General features: G+C 40.3%; 1 protein-coding gene across 3 annotated transcripts in view; it reads left to right on the forward strand.

Annotated features, from left to right (window-relative positions):
- LOC122985814 (transcription factor SOX-6-like) overlaps positions 1 to 20,430 on the forward strand; it is a 115,155-nt gene that overhangs the window by 42,757 nt on the left and 51,968 nt on the right. For all 3 annotated transcript variants that reach the window (XM_044356755.1, XM_044356756.1, XM_044356754.1), the window contains 2 exons: positions 867 to 1,077; positions 19,441 to 19,530. In XM_044356755.1, coding sequence (XP_044212690.1) covers positions 867 to 1,077; positions 19,441 to 19,530 — 301 coding nt within the window. The remainder of the gene's footprint in view (positions 1 to 866; positions 1,078 to 19,440; positions 19,531 to 20,430) is intronic.

Here is a 20,430-nt window from a genome sequence, read left to right on the forward strand (position 1 = left end):
TTAGTTGAAAGCCTGGTGCATCTCATACAAACACTAAAGGTCACCTTGTACATCGGACAACGAGCGGCGTGACAAAGCGTTGGTATCTGATGACCTGGGAATGAGAATAGGTTGAAAACATATGATATGTCACATGATGGAAACTTGCTGTTTGACTCTAATACATGTTAAAATAAGTCACGGTTGTTTCTTCTTATAACAATTAAAACAATACAAACCATGTTGAAGGTTAGTATTGAATTCAGTCCCTAAATGGAAACCAACTTTAATCTGAGCTAAATTTACAATTTCAAGCAACCACCTGTCCAGTTCAATATATTAACAGATCTAAATCCACCAAGTGTTTATATAACATGCACTATTTAGTCACGATAACATTTGGTGGTGTTAGAGGTACTGTTTGTGTTTGTTGACTTAATCTAAAATTTTAAGGCAGCCCTTTCACTCATATTTTTAAGTCGAACAAGTTACAACAAGTTACATTTTACAGTGCAGGTATGTTTCATATTCAAGTAAAAATGATACTGTCATCCAGTATAACTTAAGGTATAGCAATAGAAGAGTGGATCACAAACATGAGACACTACCAGTACAAAGAAATGCAATGGAGTGACATCACTGTGCTCCAGATGACAGACAGATTAAGTACTGTAACCATCACGCTCTTTAAGAAGCAAAATACAATCCTAAACTTGATCTTTCCCCATCATGTCAGCCTATGGTAAGGTCAAGCAAAGCTAAGCAATCGTCAGCTAACTCCAAAATAATAGTGTGGGGATGCTGATCATGTGCAAACATCCTGCATCAGTGCTGATACTTTGTACTATGTTCTAACCTCGATGTGCTCATCTGCTGTCTCTTCACAGGACAATGAAAGCAGTAAGGGCTGCTCCGTCTACTCCTACCGTACTAACTCTACCTCTCCACCCAAGCCAGAGGAGTGTTCCAGGGATCGCGGGGAGCCGATGATCGGCCTCGCTTTCGGGACGCCGGAACGCCGCAAAGGAAGCCTGGCGGATGTGGTGGACACACTGAAACAGAAGAAGCTCGTGGAGCTGACCAAGACAGAACAAGACGGTAAGAGAAAGTCTTCTCCCCCTTCATGTGTATGTACATGAGTTTCAGTCATAAGTTTCAGTCGTAATGTCTCCAGGGAAACTGGGGCACACACTTCAACAGTTCAGACCTGGAGGCTGCAAAGTATATAACCATTTAACAACATGAGGGGAACACTAAATGCATGTTTTTGTCTTCATCTGAAGGGCTTTGAGAGAGTTTTATTAGCTTATACAGGTTTGAAAGATGGTTTAAACCCATGAAGGAGCATTTAATTGTTCTACTAATTTGAAGCAGGGATGATTCTCATTCATGTTACCCCTTTGGATTTCCGTTACTGGAGCAGGAATTCATTACCCAAATGCAAATTTTGTGGTATGGGTGCAGTTACAAGTGTAATTGTCAGAATTCTTCAGTGCCAGGTTTTTTTCTAGTTCCTTGGAGAATTATTGTTTGTCCTCCTGTACAACAAAAATGACTTGTGCAGCTTTCTATCTTGCTCAACGAACCAACATATTCGACCGAGGTGGTAAAATTACACACCAAAGTAGCAAAGGATGATGTATATGTTTCTATATTAAAGTAATTCACTGACCCTGATTTATAGCCATGTCACACTTTGTGCAGCAGCTCTCGTCTGACCGGACCTTATTTGCATTGTCAGCCTTAAAGCTGGCTGCAGACCGGCTAGAGTCATCAGGCTGAACAGCAGCACATAAACAGCAGGTCCAACCACAGTAAATGTGCCCGCTTTTATGTCTAACAACAGCTGATCGTAAAGATATGATATCTTAACAAACACAGATCCATATTTCAGCTTCAAAGTAACTTTTATAACAACTAACAAAGATAAACTTTTAACCATAGGGCATGTGGTTGATTTTCAACTGCGGATAGAAAGCTCCAGAAACAGTTATAGATCAGAGTTCCTTCCCTTACGTTTGATAGACAGGACTCTGTTGTTACTCATTTACTGTTAACTCACAGATATATAACGAAAACAGCGTTATCTCTGTATTTTGTTTTCTCTTTCTAAACACATCCTCTCCAGAGGCTCTTTGAACGTCTAAAATTACAACTGACAGATCCCTCACTCCTTGGATCATAATATCAATCAGTGAAAACACAGGTTTCCCTTTCTCCTCTGCTCCTCTGATCTACACCACTAACACAGGAAAAGCGGTGAAGTCTCCATGCCCCAGCTTGCCCCTTCCTAACCTTCAGCAAGCCAGATCTAAAAACCATCTAACACACCTCTTTACTGTTATGGTGCACATAGTAATCGTGATGATATCAGAGGAGTGCTTGATCTCTCTCATTTAGAGGTTTTACTTTGTTATTGATACAGTAAAGTGGGCCAGAATGGGACAGCCAGAGGGCATAATACAGTAGTACACAGAGTCTTTAGTTGAAAGATAGGTAGCTTCGCCTCTTATCTACAGTACAGAAACTGGTTTGAAAGGAAAAACGTGTGTGTGACTGTGTTCAAAAGTGTTGTGACATCTTCCTGTCAAATCAAAGAGGACGTGAGTGGAAGGAAATGCTGGGGGACAACTTTAAGTGTGTGTCTTCTTTTCTGTTTTATCTTTTTTTTTTCTCCCCCCCCCCTCCTCACATGTGTAGATTGCTTCTTTCCCATCCAAGAACTACCTGCTTAGTTTCTGAGATTACGCTTTTCCAATTTTATGGCTGGTTTCTGCACATAGCCAGTTAAAGATATCAGAATTATTTTCTTTTGCCGCTATTTGTTCTTGTGCAGCATGAAAAACTCAATAAAGTGAAATAATCCGTAACAGTGAACATGAAAAAAACTTGATTTAGTTTTCTCACAATTTTTTTTCTCTCTCTCTCTCTCTCTCTTTTTCCTTTTCCACAATGTTTCCAGCCCTCTCAATTGGATCAGGGAATATTTTACAGATAGAAACTGATGTTGATCATAAACAGCACGTTTACTAAACATTTTCTAAAAAATTAAAGGGGCATGATGGATTTAGATTCAAATATCATGTTCTATATAAATGTTTTGAAAGAAAGCTGGAGTCTGTCTTTCCAAATATCTGAAGAAAAAAAACAAAAAACAAGCTCTAGTCATGCAGAAAGTCTTGTGCGCACAGGCTGGCAGATCAGCAGTGGATTTTACACACACAGATACATTAGTAGCGCCACAGTTCTTTTGTGAATACAGCCCCAAAATATTTCATCCAACGATGCCCAAAATGACTCAGATTTCCTGTATATTTTTCCCTCTCTTTAGGAAAAAAAAAAAAAAAAGAGCTTTCTATTGAGTTTTGTTCTTCCTTTTGCTAATTAGCGAGGCTTCTATCCCTGAGGACTCACAAGTGGCATTGATCATGCTGCAGACGCTTAGCTGAGACAAAAACAAACGAGATAAACGCGCGATATAACCAGGCACGCTGCAAACATACAGCGTTAGCATGAATAATAACTCTCTTGTCTTTTAGCCTTGTAAATGTTCATGTCATTTTTCTGTGATCCTTGAAGACTCATTATAAAAATGTCTTTCATGCAGCGCGCCGGTAATGCGTTTCATTTTGGATATTGACGGGTACCTCTGCTTTTTTTTTTTTTTTCCTAACGAGTTTAGTTAAAACGATTGGGAGTGATCAATAGATTGCTGAGGCTGAATGCTCCATTATGTGAGTTCTCCTTCAGAGGCATTTAAACCCCCAGATATTTACATTTAAAACTGATGAGTGATAAAGCTCCACACCCCTTTTTTTTTCTCTCATTTGTTATTGAATAATACTTCCTCATCAAATTATAACTTTCTCTCCATCACCGGATTATTGTCTTTTTAAATTTTCTCCAACTACAGAAGGCCTTTAAAATCTCTTTTGTCACATTTTTAGAATCCTTCTCCGACAGGCAACCTTGCTCACATCCTGATTGAAAGATTTCTTTTGGTGGTTACTGGTGAGGGCAAAGCATTCAAAATTCATAACCTGTCAGATTTTTTTTTTTTTTGCTTTGTTAAAGGAATGTAATGCAGACAGGAGTGCAAGGCCATCCTGGTAAATAGGCTTATGTACTGATCGGTGTGGCACCAATGAGAGATCATTCTGTATTTCAAACGCTGCATGGCAGAAGGCTCCGCAGACTTATTCTGCCTTTATTCCAAGTCTTTTTTTTCTGACTCTTCAGTTGCATGTGTTCACTTAGACTGACACTTACGACATGGTTTCGTTCAGAATCGTCTTCCAGTACAACCAGATTTGATCATCAGCACTCAAATGGCAAGCACATTAAAGCCTGAACAAGGCCGTCCCTTTGCCTCGTCCTCCGCCTCCTGCTGAAAAGGTTCTGCCGTCTTAGCTCCCTTAGGTTAGATTGGCTGTATGATCAAATGGAACAGACCCTATTAGCCACTGAGCGCTCACTTAGCCTAACATGGCTGACCCCTCTGTGCGCTGTAGCCCAGAGCTAAAGTGTGGATGATGTCGTTGTTAGCCTTCGCACTGTGCTCACCCCCTGTCGGGACGCTGTTAGCTGTTCACCACTCAGAGGAGCCCTAAGTGCCTGTGACAGTTTTAATGAATAGACATGGCCTCGCTTTGCAATGTGTGAGATTTTTTTTTCCTTCACCCAACTGCCGCCTCAGCTTTTAAAAGCTTTATCAAGAACTCTACAAGACTGTGTCAACCAGCTGTATTACCACACAGCTGGTTGCTGCAAATACATCCTTTTTGACTGGACTTTCATAACATACAAGCCAAGCGGGTGAAGGTCCGACGTTTTCTTGACAATCTACTATTTATGTTGAGCTGTGCCTGCATTGTGTGAAGATTTAGATACAAAGCCTTACTGCATACAAAAGACTTCCTCCATAATATTAAAGCACTTAGCACTTATCAGACTGGTAGGCTGGTTACTGAATAAAATGTTCAAGGCCAGGATGAGGGTACATTGGAAGAAAAAATGTGGGCACCAGACGTGGGAGTGAATGGAAATGCTCTTCCATCCTGTGTCATTTTTGTATCTAAAAATAAGAGACAGAGAGGATGGGGAATTAAATAATGGAATAACCAAAGAAACAACCCGAATTATAACTTGTTTCTTAACAACAGGCGCCTTATTAGCGATCATTAATCTCAATTCATCGTGTCTCCTTAATCCCTCAACACAAAAAAAGGGAAAGGCAGTGAGGAGTGGACATAGTTATCTGAATGCCAAACCATTCTTGGATGCTGCCTGACGGACATTAACCCAGTGAAGTGTGCAATCAGGCTCCCTCAGTTTTGATGACTGAATTATCATCATCTGTATTGTTGTTCCTCACAGGGGCAGACCCACTGTTAACAGGCCCTGGCATAGGCATGGCACCCTCATGCCAACTTAGTCAGCCATCTAATGTGCCTAGAGCAGCTCCGGCGCCTGGCAAACACTTAACATCACTCTAATCCCTGCTTACACCAGGGCTAGTATGAATTACTGTACAATTCATGTGTTTCATTTGCAAATGAGCTCAGGCTCAATTACCACCACACTGTACTGCTGGAGAGCTATAAAACGGACACTGGTGTGACTAATTCATGAATTTCAACTGAAGTACCTTACTTGAACTAAGAGTTAAGTCTCAGTCTATCGTAATAACAAGGAGACATCTTCTCCTAAGTGTGACAAATGAAGAACAGAACATCTGTTTTTTTCCCCCACAGTCTGAGATAAAAGTATAAAGACTGACTGGATGGAAAAAAAAAGGCTTCAAGTCAGGCAGTGTCATATATTGGATTGGACATTGCTCTCATGTTTTTTTTTATGATCACTGAACATTCACAGTGTTGACAGGCAGCTTGACAGTTACCCATCAGTCTGAATAGACATGGACATTTTCTAACCTAATCGAATCCATTGCACGAGAGCCACACATCCTTATCATTATATTTATCTATTGTAGATATCCAAAAAAATGTGCAGCATATTTAGCTGAAAACAGCACATTTAGAACCTACTGGATGGCATACACTGGATATACATAAAAACCCAGACCAATGGTATAATTTCACGTTTCTGGACTACGTCAACTGCCCCATACATCATATGGAGACAGGAAATATCACAACCTTACAATAATTAGAGAAGCAATGCACTATTAAAGGCCCTGAAAACATATTTTATCAACCAGATCCTTATGATGAGAGATTGGATCCAACATGAATGCAAAATATCTCTTCACCAAAAATGAGTTTTAGTTATTTCACATGAGACATTTACTTAATTTGTGTTTTTGTCAATTTGAGTTCTTCCTACTGGCTTGAAACGGGAGGGGTATGGTTGAAAAAGGTGCAACAATCAGAATTTAGCAGCATTTAAATCAAACTCTGATGACAGTTATGCTGTTACGGCTGTTTGCAGATGTTGGCAGGTCACCGTCAATCATATGTTGTCAAACCACACCCACACAGTCCTGATGAGCCAGATTAGCTGAGTTTTTAGTGTTAAACTAAAAAAAATAATAATCAAGGATGTTTTGCGGTCTTTAAAACACTTCATTAAAGCCACTGTATCTTAATTAAATCCAACAAATAAATTACACTGTGAACCTCTTGACAGTGTAGTCAATATGTAGGAGGAGGAAACAAGTTTGCTGTTCTCTGAGTGCTTCCAACTACGCTGTCTTGTGACCTCTTGCAGCTTCTGGTGCAGTTACTGTTTTATGAGCCTTGTTCATGTACTGTGTGGTAAGCCTGTGTTGTCCAGTTTGGAGGAGTCTGCACTGTGTCATTGAGTTGAGGCCAGGCCAGAGCTGGGCACCCAATCACCCATATAATGGCTTCCCCAGCTGGAAGAAGAGGTCAGAGTGAGGCCAAGCCTTCCTCTAACCCTGCTCCTCTGTGACAATACAGACATTCTGCCCGGCTTCGCTTTGTTCTCTCTCAGCGCTGAAAGCCTGTTTCAACATCTCTGCTGTTACCGCCACTCAAACTGTGGAAAGTATGTTCTTCTCCGGAGGGGGTCTAGCTAGTTGGGTTGGGAGAGATGAGTAATGATGTGCATCCTGGACTTGTGTACGTCCATGTATTTGTCAACACCTGTGCTATCTGAAATAAAACAGCTGTGGGTTTCCTCTTTTTGTTACAGGGGAACAAATGGATCTTTCTTCCAATCAGCCGCTTAGTTACTCGCCCAGGCCTGCAGCCCAGGTTAAATCATCTGTAGGCTTTTTCAACTAAGCTACAAATGAAGCCAGAGTGCATGACCGAACTTTAAGCGAGGCCTGTGAGCCCTGTGTGTGCCTAATCTGTTTGTATGTGTGTGTGTGTGTGTGTGTCTGCGTGTGTGAGGGCTTATGATTCATACACTCAGGTGGAAGTAGTTGTGATGACAGCTTAACAGGCAAGTTGGGTCGGGCCCGAGAGTTAAGCTTATTGGCTAATTAACAAGGTCTTGGCTCTGGCACTATGTTTGCCTTCTTCTATGGGATTGACGGCTTGAGCTGTGATTGTGTGCAGGTAGAAGCTTTGTCTGTGTGTGTCTGTCTGTGTGTGCGTGTGTGTGTGTGTAGATTAGCATTTGAGACACCGGTGGACAAAGTACTGTCCCATCTAGCCGTATTAGGGGCAACAGGGCAGTGTGTAGAAAGGCTTTATTTGATCGAAACATTTATTTAATTTTAAATCTTGAACTTTTAATCTACTTATAGCTGCATTCGGTGGTCAGTACTGCTCTCCTCGTCTCTGCCAACAGGCCAACTCCCCCTGGACTTCTTGTGGTTAGTTTCAATCTCTTCCCCTGTAATTGATAGGGATCTCTTTACTAATGATCAGCCACAGCCTGTGGGTCTTGACTACAAATACAGTCAGTGGGATATGCCTGGTAGCCTTCTCCTGCTCAGTTTGGCTGCAGGCCAGCCAGCATATGGTACGAGTGGATGCAATGTGGTTTGCCGGAACACTTTTGAATGTCATCCAAAAGAATCAGATTAAATAGTGATTTTATCAAGTCCTCCTTTTTTTACTAGAATTTCAATGAAATGGCAAATTATTCACCTGATAATTCAACATCTGGCAAAGACCAACATGATATAATTGTAATGAAAAAAGAAAACGGCGTGTGTCATAGCCAAGAGAGATCATGTTTGAAACCAGTGGAGTGTGTTTGACACGGCTCTTCAAAGATGTGGACTTTCAGTCTGTTTCAATGCAAACTGTGATGACAACTGTTTGTCTCCAGTGAACCCTCAAACACATGGCTTCGATATATATATATATATATATATATATATATATATATATATATATATATTGCATCTCTGTTTTAGCATATCATTCGTCCAAAAATGTTGGTAAAACAAGTAAAAAAAAAATCTGCCACAGAGGTTAAATAATTTTCACTCTGGTGCATAATCACAAGCTCTTTTGTATTTTCTCTACATTTTTGTCCTCTCTTCCTGATAGTGAACACATGATTTGAACTGTTAACTTGGAACTGCTAACTTAACCATAAATTATGATGAAAATTTGTCTGCTAGGAGCAGGAAACACAGCACAATTGTGACACGTGGAAACGTTTATAAGCAGCGCCCTGTGAAAAACAGAAAAATTATGAGCCATATAAAAGTGAAATGATTTTATTTATCCTGTCTTGTTATGAGATAATTTCACTCATTTCTACAAAATGTCTGAAACTTCAACGACAGTACTGAGAGCAAGTTATTGGGGGATGTTGGGAGGGGGGGGGGGGGGTGATATGGGGTCCAGGCATTCATCATTCATGTTGGATCCACTTGCCTTTCTTCCTCTTTGGTCAGCTGTGGAGCAGTTGTAAACTCAGCCCCCCCTCGCTGATATTTGGCTCCCTGAACCCCCTCATCTCCCCTCTGTGACCCAAACCACTGGCTCCACCCACATCAGTTCCCCTGAGGGTCCGACCCAAAACAACGTTTCTATTGTGTCTGAACCACCACATCGCGCCGTGTGTATGTATGTGCGTATGTCTGTGTGCTAAGTAGGGTAGGGTTTCATATATCATGCCTAAAGTGGAACCAGAAGCTTGGGTCTTGAACTGATGTTTTGGAAGCGTGCGTTTGACAAAGAAACAATTTTGCACCCTGTTTCAGTTTTTTTTTTTTAGTTTATCCAAGAGTAGAGATGTAAACTTCTTGTAGCATGATAGAGTGGAGAAACTACACCACCCGAATGTATTCAAGTTAATTGGTTTTGCAAAAATTACATCATCCTGCAAACTTTTGTCTATCCAGTCTAAATAAAAGCATTCCAAAAACTCTACTTCCTTTGTATTACAAAAAAAGAAAAAACCCACATAAAAACTTTGCTCTTAGTGAAAAAGGTCATTTCTATTTATCAACATGACCATTTACGCCTAGTGCTGCTGTGGTGAATCATACGCCCAAGCCCGTACAGATTTTAGAGCTCATCAGTCATTTGTGCATGATTGTTCTTACACAAAAAGAACTAAGGTGGAGAAGTTTGAAAATATCGGAAAAATACTGTCTTTGATTCCTACGTAAAACCACTGATATTTAAGAATAGTGTAATGTAATGCGTCAGTAATAAGTCATCTCCTGTAAGTGTTGTACCACCCTAAATTCGGATTGGAGGAACAACGCATTTGGCATTTTAACATCTGGGATTTTATTTTTATCAGTAATGCAGCTCAATCATTCAGCAAATCCTGTGGTTTCCCAACAGACTGGTTGTTGATATCATTGCTGTAATGCAGGGCAGGCCTGACCTCTCTGGCTGTACAGCACGGATCAACAGCAGGGTTTTTCTAGTATTAGGCTCACACCTTGAGCAGAAATACTATCCTTTGTGTAATTCAGTGCTGCGGGGTTTCGACCTGTCGTCTTCGGCCGTGCGGCCACCTTATATCACATAAAGTACTTTACGCAGCTGGGAGTCGGGACATTTTTGACATCGGGTGTCACCAGTGGGAACCGAAGCCCAACCCAGTGCAATGCTGCTGCTTGAAAATGCAGTCATTAAATTTTTTTGTATGTGTCTAAGGTCAAAAGTCACAAGTACTTTTAGATGACCTACAGGCTGCTTCTGCATCATGATTTTTGTAAGGATTACATGCTTTTGTTGACAGAAATTATTAATTTATTACTTGACTGACAGAAAATTAATTAACAACAACAATTTTGATAAGACATTTTTTCATAAAGACATTTTTTGAGCAAAAATTCACTGAATTCACTGTTTTTTTTTTTGTCTTCTATGGTGTTAAACTGAATATCTTTGGGGATTGGACTGTTGGACGGACCAAAAATTAATCTAAACATGTCATTTTGGGCTCTGGGAACATTTCCCCTGTTTTCTCACATTTCATAGACCAGAAGATTGATTGATTTATTGAGAGAATAATCGGCAACTATGCAATCTCTTTCCTCTCTTTATTGCTTTTTATACATTCTTTCAACATTCTTTTGTCAGAGAAATATTTTGTTGCATCAATTGTGATAAAACCTTTTTTTTTTTCTTGCGGTTGTTGCACACACGGTATTATAAATCAACATGAATTATAGGATCATCTTAACATTAGAATTATGACTGCAGCACATGCAAAGCTAACACATGGCTTTTTACAGGTGGCCCTCTCTGTCAGACTGGGCATATCACTTCACAATAAGCACAAGAATGTCTGTATGCGTGTGTGTGTGTGTGTTTCTGTGTGAGGGGGGTTGATGATATGAAAAGAAGGTTACACAGGGCTACTATCCCTCAGAATCCCCCACCCCCCCCTATCCAGGAGGGGCGGCTGCTTTCTCAGGCCATGTTCTGCAACAAGCGAGTCTGGGTGTCATCTGACAGATGAAAATAGTGTGTGTGAAATGGACACCGTGCTAACACGCAGCCGGGCTAACCACTCTGCAGTTTAATGGTTTTACAACACTGAGTGAACAGTGCTAGGCTAATGGCTGTGTGTGTGTGTGTGTGTGTGTGTGTGTGTCTATGTGTGTGTGTGTATGTGTGTGTGTTATAAACTCTCTCTGTGCAATTAAATGTCTCAGCAGTGTACTGGTATTCTTTAATCGGTGTGTGTGTGTGTGTGTGTGTGTGTGTGTGTGTGTGTGTGGAGGGTGCATGTTCATATTCAACTGCTTCGGAGTGCACTAGTATTCTCATATTGGTGTCTGTATGTGTGTGTTTCCTCCTTCTGGCTGGCCTGTCTCCTCATGTTTGGACATATGTTGAGTTTTATTTCACTGAGACATCAATCCTGCTGGCCAGCTGTTAGGACAGCTGCTCTCTCTGTGCCTCTCTTGCTCTATTTCTCTCTTTCACTCTATCCATTGCTCTCGCTCTATCTCTATCTCTGTATCTTTCTACGTATTTGTCTATCTCGTTCCTTTTCTTTTCTTAATACTGTTGTCTGTCAACCACCCCCCCCCACCCCCCCCCCCACCCCCCCCCCCCCCCTCCTTCCTGTCTTTGTTTCCATCGCTCTCTTCAACCTTTTTCTGTATTTTATCTTTCTGCTTTTTCAGTTTCTTTCTTTTTTTTTTTCTTTCTTTCATGTGGTATACATATAAAACTTCCTTTTTTTCAAATAACAGTGGGTCAAGCAGCAAGAATAAGAAGAGGTTTCTTAGTTGCTGTAGAAATGTACAGCTTAGTGTAAGAAAACGAAGGACTTTTCTTTCTTTCTTTCTTTCTTTCTTTCTTTCTTTCTTTCTTTCTTTCTTTCTTTCTTTCTTTCTTACTTCTCTCTCTCTCTCTGATGCTGTGGGGTCTGCAGCTGAAGTCACACCACTGACATAAATTTGGAAGTGCAAAGTGTAGCTGTCAGCTTCCATTTACACACGTTCAGTAGTGAAGTGAAGACGCGAAATTGTTTTTTCAGCCGTGGGTGTGTTACACAAACATCAAGCACCCACTAGAACATTGGCCTTTGTTATTTTTAACATTAACTAATTTTTCAGATTAATGTTTTTTTTTTCTCTTTACCTTGGCGCTCGACTGCAGACTTAAGAGTTTCTGAGCTCTGGCACCGTACATTGTGTGTGAGAGAGAGTGAAAGAGACGCTATGTTTTCATCCAAATGTCAAGTGATTTATAAGGGAACTTTCGAAATGTCATCAAATATAAAATGTGTATTAAATATTCTTCTATAAAGCAAATTAACTGCCTTCCTGAATGTAGACCTACTGCATGTCAGGAAACAAATGGAAAGTCTCTCTCAAGCAGTGTTATTGTTCATTAATGTAATCAAATGAAGGTCATATTTCATGCTTTTACCTGAAGAGAAACACTGAAAAACCAAAAACCCAACCTAAATAATGACCATACAACCACAATGGAGACTTGTCTTGGTGTAAAAAATAACACGATTTTTCACAGAAAGTGTGATGAACGTTTTTCAGCTGTGTGAGACTGAACCAAGCTCCCAAGACAAAAAGCTTTTCCACTGCAAGCAACTATAATACTTTTATATGCCGTAATAGAGATGTGGGAGAGGTAGGAGTAACGTTTTAAGGATTCTGGGAGTGAAAGTCCGAATCTTTTTCTACCGTGTACAATGTTAGATGACTAGCAGTTGGAGCACCTCCAAAGCTTTTGGGTGAACATGAAACTTTCTTACTTTAATCATCTGTTGCAAAGGATGAGCAAGTGTGTTAGAAAATATAAGTTTAAGGAATAGTTTCATATTAAGGGAAATATAATTATTAGCTTTTTTTTCTGGACTCGGTGAGGTCCTGGAGTCTTGTTGTCACTGTGTGGCTACCATGCATCCAGTGGAGACTACAGGAAGTCACTGGGCCGGCCAATAGTTCCACCACTTTCCATGAAACCACAACTTGTTGTTTTTACATTTTTGTTTATGTAAGGATTAAACAAACCAGATACAACGTGTTAACTAGTGAGCTTTAGAGTTGCTGTTCAGCAAACTAGCTGTTTCTCTTGGCTTCCGATCTTCTAATCACATCCTGGCACTAACTTCATTTTTAGCGTACAGACATGAAGCATCCAGTCACTGAGCTTAAAATCTGTTCTGTGCAGTGCTAAGTGGAAGGCAACAATTCTTCTGCAGAAACCCAGTTAAGTTTAAAGCACTTTATATCAGTTTAAATCACTTGAACATTCTGGCAATTATAGCAACAAACAATATAGTGTTTTGAATTTGCTATAGCTCTTCAGCCTGTTGCACCAGCTGTGCGTAAGTTCAAACGTAGCCTAGTTTCAATGTAGAGTTTACACGCTACTTACATTTTGAGGGTTGCACCAGTTGAAATAGTTCCAACGTAGGCATAAGTTACAACTTAAATCTTACACCTAGCCCGTAGTAGGTGTAAAGTCCTCCGTAAAGTAGCGGTTGGCACGCTTGGCTTAGCGTTTGGCATGGCGCATGGTTTTGAAAGGTGGGATAACTTGGAGGATGAGGAGGAGTGAATTATACTGGCTGTTTTGCGTCAGTGACGCATTCTCCGTGATAGATTACACCCTTTGGACATTTATGATGACTAATTCATGATTTATGATTCATACTCACGCTTTCGTTTTCCATGAGTGGAGATACAGAGGATTAGCGACCTGCTGGCAGCAGACCTGCAACATGACACGGACGGAAACGGTGCCCTCAGTCCGTCCTTACAAGTGTGTCTAGCACTAAGATATTTTGCTACAGGATCATTTCAAAACTTACTTGGTGATACAATTTAAGTACATAAATCTACTGTATGTAGAGCAATAATAATAATAATCATTATTGCACTATAACGACTATGTTAAGCATGACAGGTTGTAGCCTAAAATAACGTACATTAAAAACAATAAAGACAGTGATTGACGACGCAACAAGTACTTTATTTTCGGAGAGGATCACAACGTGGTAAATTACAGTGCAATGATGATGAAGAGTGCTATCACAGATGTAACGTAACTAAGTTACAGTCTATGAACCGAAGGAATAGCAATAGTTTTATTATTAGAATAGTGTTAATGTATGAAAGCCCTAATTTGCGGTAGGCAACAACCTTGTCCCAAATTGTCAGCCCGACTGTTTTCATTCTGTTCATGTCATTTTTACGGTAATAAACTCTGCATCAAGAATAGTGCTTTTCCCTGATTGGCTACAGAAAGTAAAAATGTAATTTTCTGTGACAATATTTTGGTTAGTGTGGACTTTACGCCAGTGTAGCTAAGATGAACCTTTACGTCTCTGTGGTGCAACCAAACATCGACACAGCTTTACTGTAGCATCAAACTAACTAGTTTCAAGGTATCGTTTAGCGTGGAATTTACACCCTTGCACTCGCTTCCACCTCTTTAGCATGATAGCTGAGGATGATGGGAATTGTAGTATTTAAAGCCATCTGCCTTACCGAACTGACATAATAGTTAATCAGAAAAAAAGTTGAAATAATTAAAACCAATTACCTTAACATGAAGTAGTATTGTTAGATTATCCAGGAGGCCCTAGAGTTAGAATATTGTTAAAAAAAAAACTTTAAAATGGGAATACATTGTGGTGAAAAAGTCTGGAACCAACAGCTTCTCCCCAAAAATTGTTGCTTCTAATTAATTTCACGAGAAACTGAAACACAGAGCGAAAGACAGAAAGACGGCAAAGAGAGAGAGACTCAGACTGAGTGGAAGCCTGTGGCACACTGTGTTGTTCTTGGCAGTGGCTGTTTAGGAGTGCTAATGCTTGCCTGCCTAACACACACACACACACACACACTCCAACACACACAGTAAGTTGCCTGTGGCTCATGTAAAACACCCCAAACACTGTCTCTTGGCAGGATGGCGTGTGGACAGGTGATAAAAGTGTGTTTACTTGAAACACTCGCTGCATGGTTTGCTGGCTGCCTCGGTGCTGATTTACTACGACTCTTCTTGAGCCACTTCTTATCTCCTTCTCCTTCCTTCTCTATATCCCCAACTTCATTTTATTGCTCGCTCATCTCCTCTCTGACTCTGTCTCTGACTTTCCCTGTTGGTGTTTTCACCATCTTCTACAACCAATTAGAAATTGATCTCAGGGTTAAAGTTCAGAAACTATCCAGTAATCTTATTGTTGAGCTACTTTTGCTGTATCAGTATTAATACATCAGTAGAACTTAAAGGGAAATTTTTCAACCTGGACCCTATTTTCACATCATTTTGTGTCTAAGTGACTAATGGGGACAACAATTTTTGAAATTGGTCCAGTATTGAGTGAGAGCACGTCAGCCAGCAGCTGTGAAATGGGCTGTAATGTAATCCGATGGGGCAATAGCGCCCCGTCAATGTACGTCCACTAAAAGTGCTTGTTTTTTTGCCACTGACAGGCTCAGATTATTATTATAAGTGTCTGATAACATTATGGAGAGTGCCATACAGAGAAATAAAACATTTTTGCTTGATCCAGTCCTGTTTGTTATTGTGTCTAACCAAGTCTTGCTCAAGGAGATGACTTGTTCTGAAATCTCATGAGAGTTGAATTGTTGTCGAAATCAACTGAATATTAAGCCATGACTTTGAGCATTTTTTTTAGATAACACTAAGCGATGCTTTCTGTGCTCCAACACAACAAACTCCTTCCAGCACTCTTCTCTCCAACTCTGTCATGGCTGCATATTTATTTAATAATTACCAGTTTCAAAAAGTGTTGTCCCCATTAATCACTGAGACACAAAGAGATGGGAAAATAGGGTTCAGGTTGAGAAATACCAAAGTTTCCCTTTAAATAGAGGCTTTTCATTTTTCTCCTTACTTTTTCCAGCTCTCCTCTTTCTTCCTCATATTCTCTTTCATTCTCATTTTTCCCTTCTTCCTACTACATTTCAAACCTCTCTCTCTCTCATTTCTCCTTCCTACTGCTCATAAAACTATACTTATGGTCGATCCATATATACCCCTCAACTCACCTTCCTCATCATTGTCGTTTTCCTTCCTTTCATCTACCCTTCCCTCTCTCCTCACCCCATCCATCCTCCCTCTCCCTCCTCGTTTTCAACCCATCTGTCTTCCTCGATTCTCCTTCACTTGATAAAAGCGTCGGTGTTCGGACAGCGAGGAATTTTTATCCACCCTCCAATCTAAACAGCACTTGATCCCTGACTTGGTTGCAGGGATAGATAGAGAGCCATCTAGGGTAAAACATCCCCCTCTCATTTTCTCTCATCCCTCTCTTCTTCTCTTCTTCCTCTTCCCCTCCCCACTTACACTTCACCCCTCACGTCCCCTGTCTCCTCGTCTGATCTGTTTATCGGTACGGGGGGTATAAATTGTGCATCTGAGTACACACACGGTTGACTTATGCAGATATATCTTGGAATTACAGGTTGTATTTTCCTCCTTAAGTGCTTCCATAAATTGCAGTTCCTAATTTTGTTTTAAACCAGGCCCGCTGAATGAGCGCACATCGGCGTCTTTAGGTCTTGCGATGAGAAAAAAGACTCTCATCCTGACCCCATCCTTTAGCTTTCCCCCTCCACCAACTGTAAATATCACCCATTGAACTGAATGTACACAGATACATGTCCGGTGGAGCCACTTGTCCAATAAATAACTGTCGTAGCCCCTCCTCCATTACAAAATAATTTATTCTGATGACACAGCCGTACTCGCCCTCCTCACAGACAAGGACTCAGTCACAGCTTACTAGAAATATGTTCACTTCATTCAGCGGTGCACAGATAGTCACCTCCTCCTCGACGTCACCAAGACGAAGGATTTGATCTTCGACACCCTCAAAAAACTCACCACCCCTCATTGCCCCACTTCAGTCCTGATCATCACTACCAAATATTCATTAATTTTCAGAACTGTAGCCCTTTAAATGCCTACCTACCAAATATTCATTCATACCTCACACTCATACCTCTGGCTGTAGATACAGACAACCACTTGGCAAAAAAACAAAAAAAACTCCGGGAGGAGTTTCGTGCCCTCAGCTATCACTGCCTTAAATAGCCTGGACACACTGTAACAGACTTGTTTTGTTGTGATGTTGTTGTTTGTTTATACCTTGTTTTGAGTGCTACTTGTGTACAGACTGTGAAAGTAAGTTTTTTCTCTACAAAGGACAATAAAAAATGCATCTGAATCTGAATCTAAATCTAGAAAAAAACTGGGTGGATTCCATTGTCCTGAGGGTGGGGAAATTGTACTAATTACCTTATTTTACTGCAATGTCGACCATCTGTCTGGAAATACCCGCTGTTTTATCCAAATATGGGAAATCACCATCCGAAATTACTGTAGATTTGAACTTAATTCTTTGTCTTGAGGCTCTCTGCCACACTCCGTCTCTCGCTGCCATTGTCCCTCCCTTTGTTTACATTGATCCCATGTGATGTGGACGGCTGCATTAGCTTATTTACAACAATTATAATCCGACTGTAAACATGCAAGGCTTTAATGGACTCAATGAGGAAGTTGTGCTCGGCTGACGGACGGCATCTCATGACCACACAATGGGCCCATACGCACAAACTAAACATTAAGCCATTCACAATAGGCCATGTGCCCTTATGAATGCCTATAGTGCCTTTTGTCAGGATAAAGGCACCACAAATGAGCTATTGTCTGACTTAACCATTCTAAATCAGGCAAGCCCTCAGGGGCATGTTTTCCACACAGCACCCAAGAATGTCTCCTTTTTGTGTGTGTGTGTGTGTATGTGGTTTTTTTTTTTTTACGTCCTTGGTGACTGAGGCTTCAGCGAAGGGCTCTGTGTGACCATGACACCATTTGTGGCACTTCCGCTGACACAAAAACCAGACTATACACATATGCTCAGGCAGTTCTAGGAGTATATGAACATGTACAAGGGAGCAGTTTTACATGCAGACACACAGGTACTATATACCTAACAAGGTACTGTATACCAGTATGTATAACAGTGGTGGAAGAAATATTCACCCAACTGTTTTACTCCAAGTTATAATCCTTATGATTTCAGTTGTGGTCGTTTTGGCCAGATGTGGTTAATGGTGGTAATGGAAAGTGTACAGTATTATATGTTTATTAACCAGTGGGTGCAGCAAACACGCCTTGAATAGCTACTCTGTCAGAAATGCAAAAGAAGAAGAGCAACTCGTCTGCTTACAGCGCACCTCAACAAACCGTGGACCAAGAGGATTCACTATATCTAGAGACCAAAGAAGACAATCAACAATGCAGAGCTGCAACTACTGATTGTTTTCATTATTGATTAATCTGCAGATTATTTTCTCGATTCATCGTTTTTGTCTATAAAATGTCAGAAAATAGAGAAAAACACGTGTTATAATTTCTTAGAGTTTCTTATTTTGTCCAACCAACAGTCCAAAACCCAAAGATATTCAGTTTACTATCACATATGACACAGAAAAAGCTTCAAATCCTCAAATTTAAGCTGCAACTTGCAAGTATTTGGCACTTCTGCTTAAAAAATGATTTAAAAAAACGACTAGTCAGTTAGCAAAATAGATGCAGATTAATTTTCGACCAATTGTTTTAGCTCTACAACAGTGTTGTTGGATGTTGCAATGCTAAACTTATGATTGAATATTGTCTACATTATGTGAGATACTTGTACCAGTATGTTTTATATGTAAACTAGTAACCATAGTTCTCAAATAAATGCAGTGGAGTACAAACTACAACTACTTCTACTCTCCTCTGAAATGTATTGAAGTAAAGTACAAGTGCCTTGAGTAAATGTGTTTCAACAATGATACCTGTCAGAATGGATAATTCGCTTTGTTCTTGTCTGTCTTTCTGTCATGCACGCACACACAGTCGCTCATGCTAGCATACGTGCAGATCTCTCTCTCTCTCTCTCTCTCTCTCTCTCACTCTCTCCCTCCCAGTTTGTCTCTGTGCTAGCTGCCTGGCGAAGAATTGAAAAGTTGCCATTGTTTAAGTAAAGTTCACAGCAGGACTCAAATTGAACAAATGAGACCTTATGAATCTTATGAGACCATGTGTCTCTGATGTCTATTATCCTGAGGCTATGAGACACATTGTGAGAAAGAGGACAGCCACAAATAAGACCCCGTCTCAGAACAATGCAGACATTCTCATTTGGTCAGCTGGATGGCTGCTGCTATTTTATTTTTTCTGAGGAGAAGAAGGAGGAGGAAATGATTCCTAGTTCACATTTTTAGAAATGTAACAATCCATGGGAATTTTTTTTCTCTCTTGCCCTTTTCCCTCTGTCTCGTCTTTTTCAATGCCCTCTTCTATCATCCTATACATTCGCACTTTCATCTCAACAGAATGGTACATGCAGCATTTTTGAAAATACAACACAGAAATCTTTACTTCAAAACAACAAATCTGAATAGTTGTGATTTCAAGAATAAGACATTGTGCTTAATTTGGTTGATGAACTTCACAGACCTCATTCATATGTTTGATAAGTGTGTATGTAAAGATATTAAAGAACACCAAAAGTGATGGTGATTATTTTTGGTCTTTTTTGTAGAACCGTCCTGCATGGAGAGGCTCCTCTCCAAAGACTGGAAGGAACGTGTTGACCGCCTGAACGCCAACGAACTGCTGGGGGAGGTCAAAGGTAGGAGCAGTCTCAAGTCACAGAGAACACATTCATACCAAGGCCTGTGTCCACATGTTGAACTACAACCCAATCTGCATTTGCATCCACACTCAAAAATAGTGCAGATGCAGATCAGCATCAAAAGCACCACAAAGAAAGAAAGAAAGAAAGAAAGAAAGAAAGAAAGAAAGAAAGAAAGAAAGGAAGCGGTACATTTCTAAAACTTGCAGATCCACGGCATCATAGAAATCTCTTCTTATTCTCTCTGGTTGACCCTAAACTGAAGAGTGTTATTTTTTAAAAAAAAGCAAGTGGTACGTACACCACAAGAGACACAGTTTTGCACATCTAAATTCGAGGGTAAGAAACGGTCAAACATGCTGTAATTCTCTCCTCCGTGTGTATACTTTCTGCATATTTCTGTGTATGAAAGCAAAAGAGTCAATGGTCGCCAAGGCCTACCTGTCAGGCTTGTTTACACTGTACAGGTTGTAATTGTAACTTTGATGAAAGGGTGTGTATGAAGGGAGAGGCGGCACATCCTCCCAATATTTTTGTCAGCATTTGTGATGATATAAATCACAACAAGGCAAATGTATTCTGGATTCAAAAGTGAATATAGCAACATTGTGAGAGGATCTTCTGTTGAAATCTCAATCAGCAGTTGCAACAGGAGGAGGGGGGGGGGTTAAATGCATTTATTCAATAGCAAAAGAAGTAAAAGTATGTACAGTATAGGATGGCTGTTGGTTCAAATAAAATACAAAACCAGGCAAATTCTCTCTTTCTCATTCTCTTCGTGTCCGTTAGTATATTTTACTTATGATAATTGAATCAAAGGCCCTGTTCACACTTAACATTAACGTGCGTCTTAGGCGATCCAACCATAAGTGGACAACTCTGAGTACAGTACGTCAG

Source organism: Thunnus albacares, chromosome 7 (assembly GCF_914725855.1).
Source record: "Thunnus albacares chromosome 7, fThuAlb1.1, whole genome shotgun sequence".
Lineage (NCBI taxonomy): Eukaryota > Metazoa > Chordata > Actinopteri > Scombriformes > Scombridae > Thunnus > Thunnus albacares.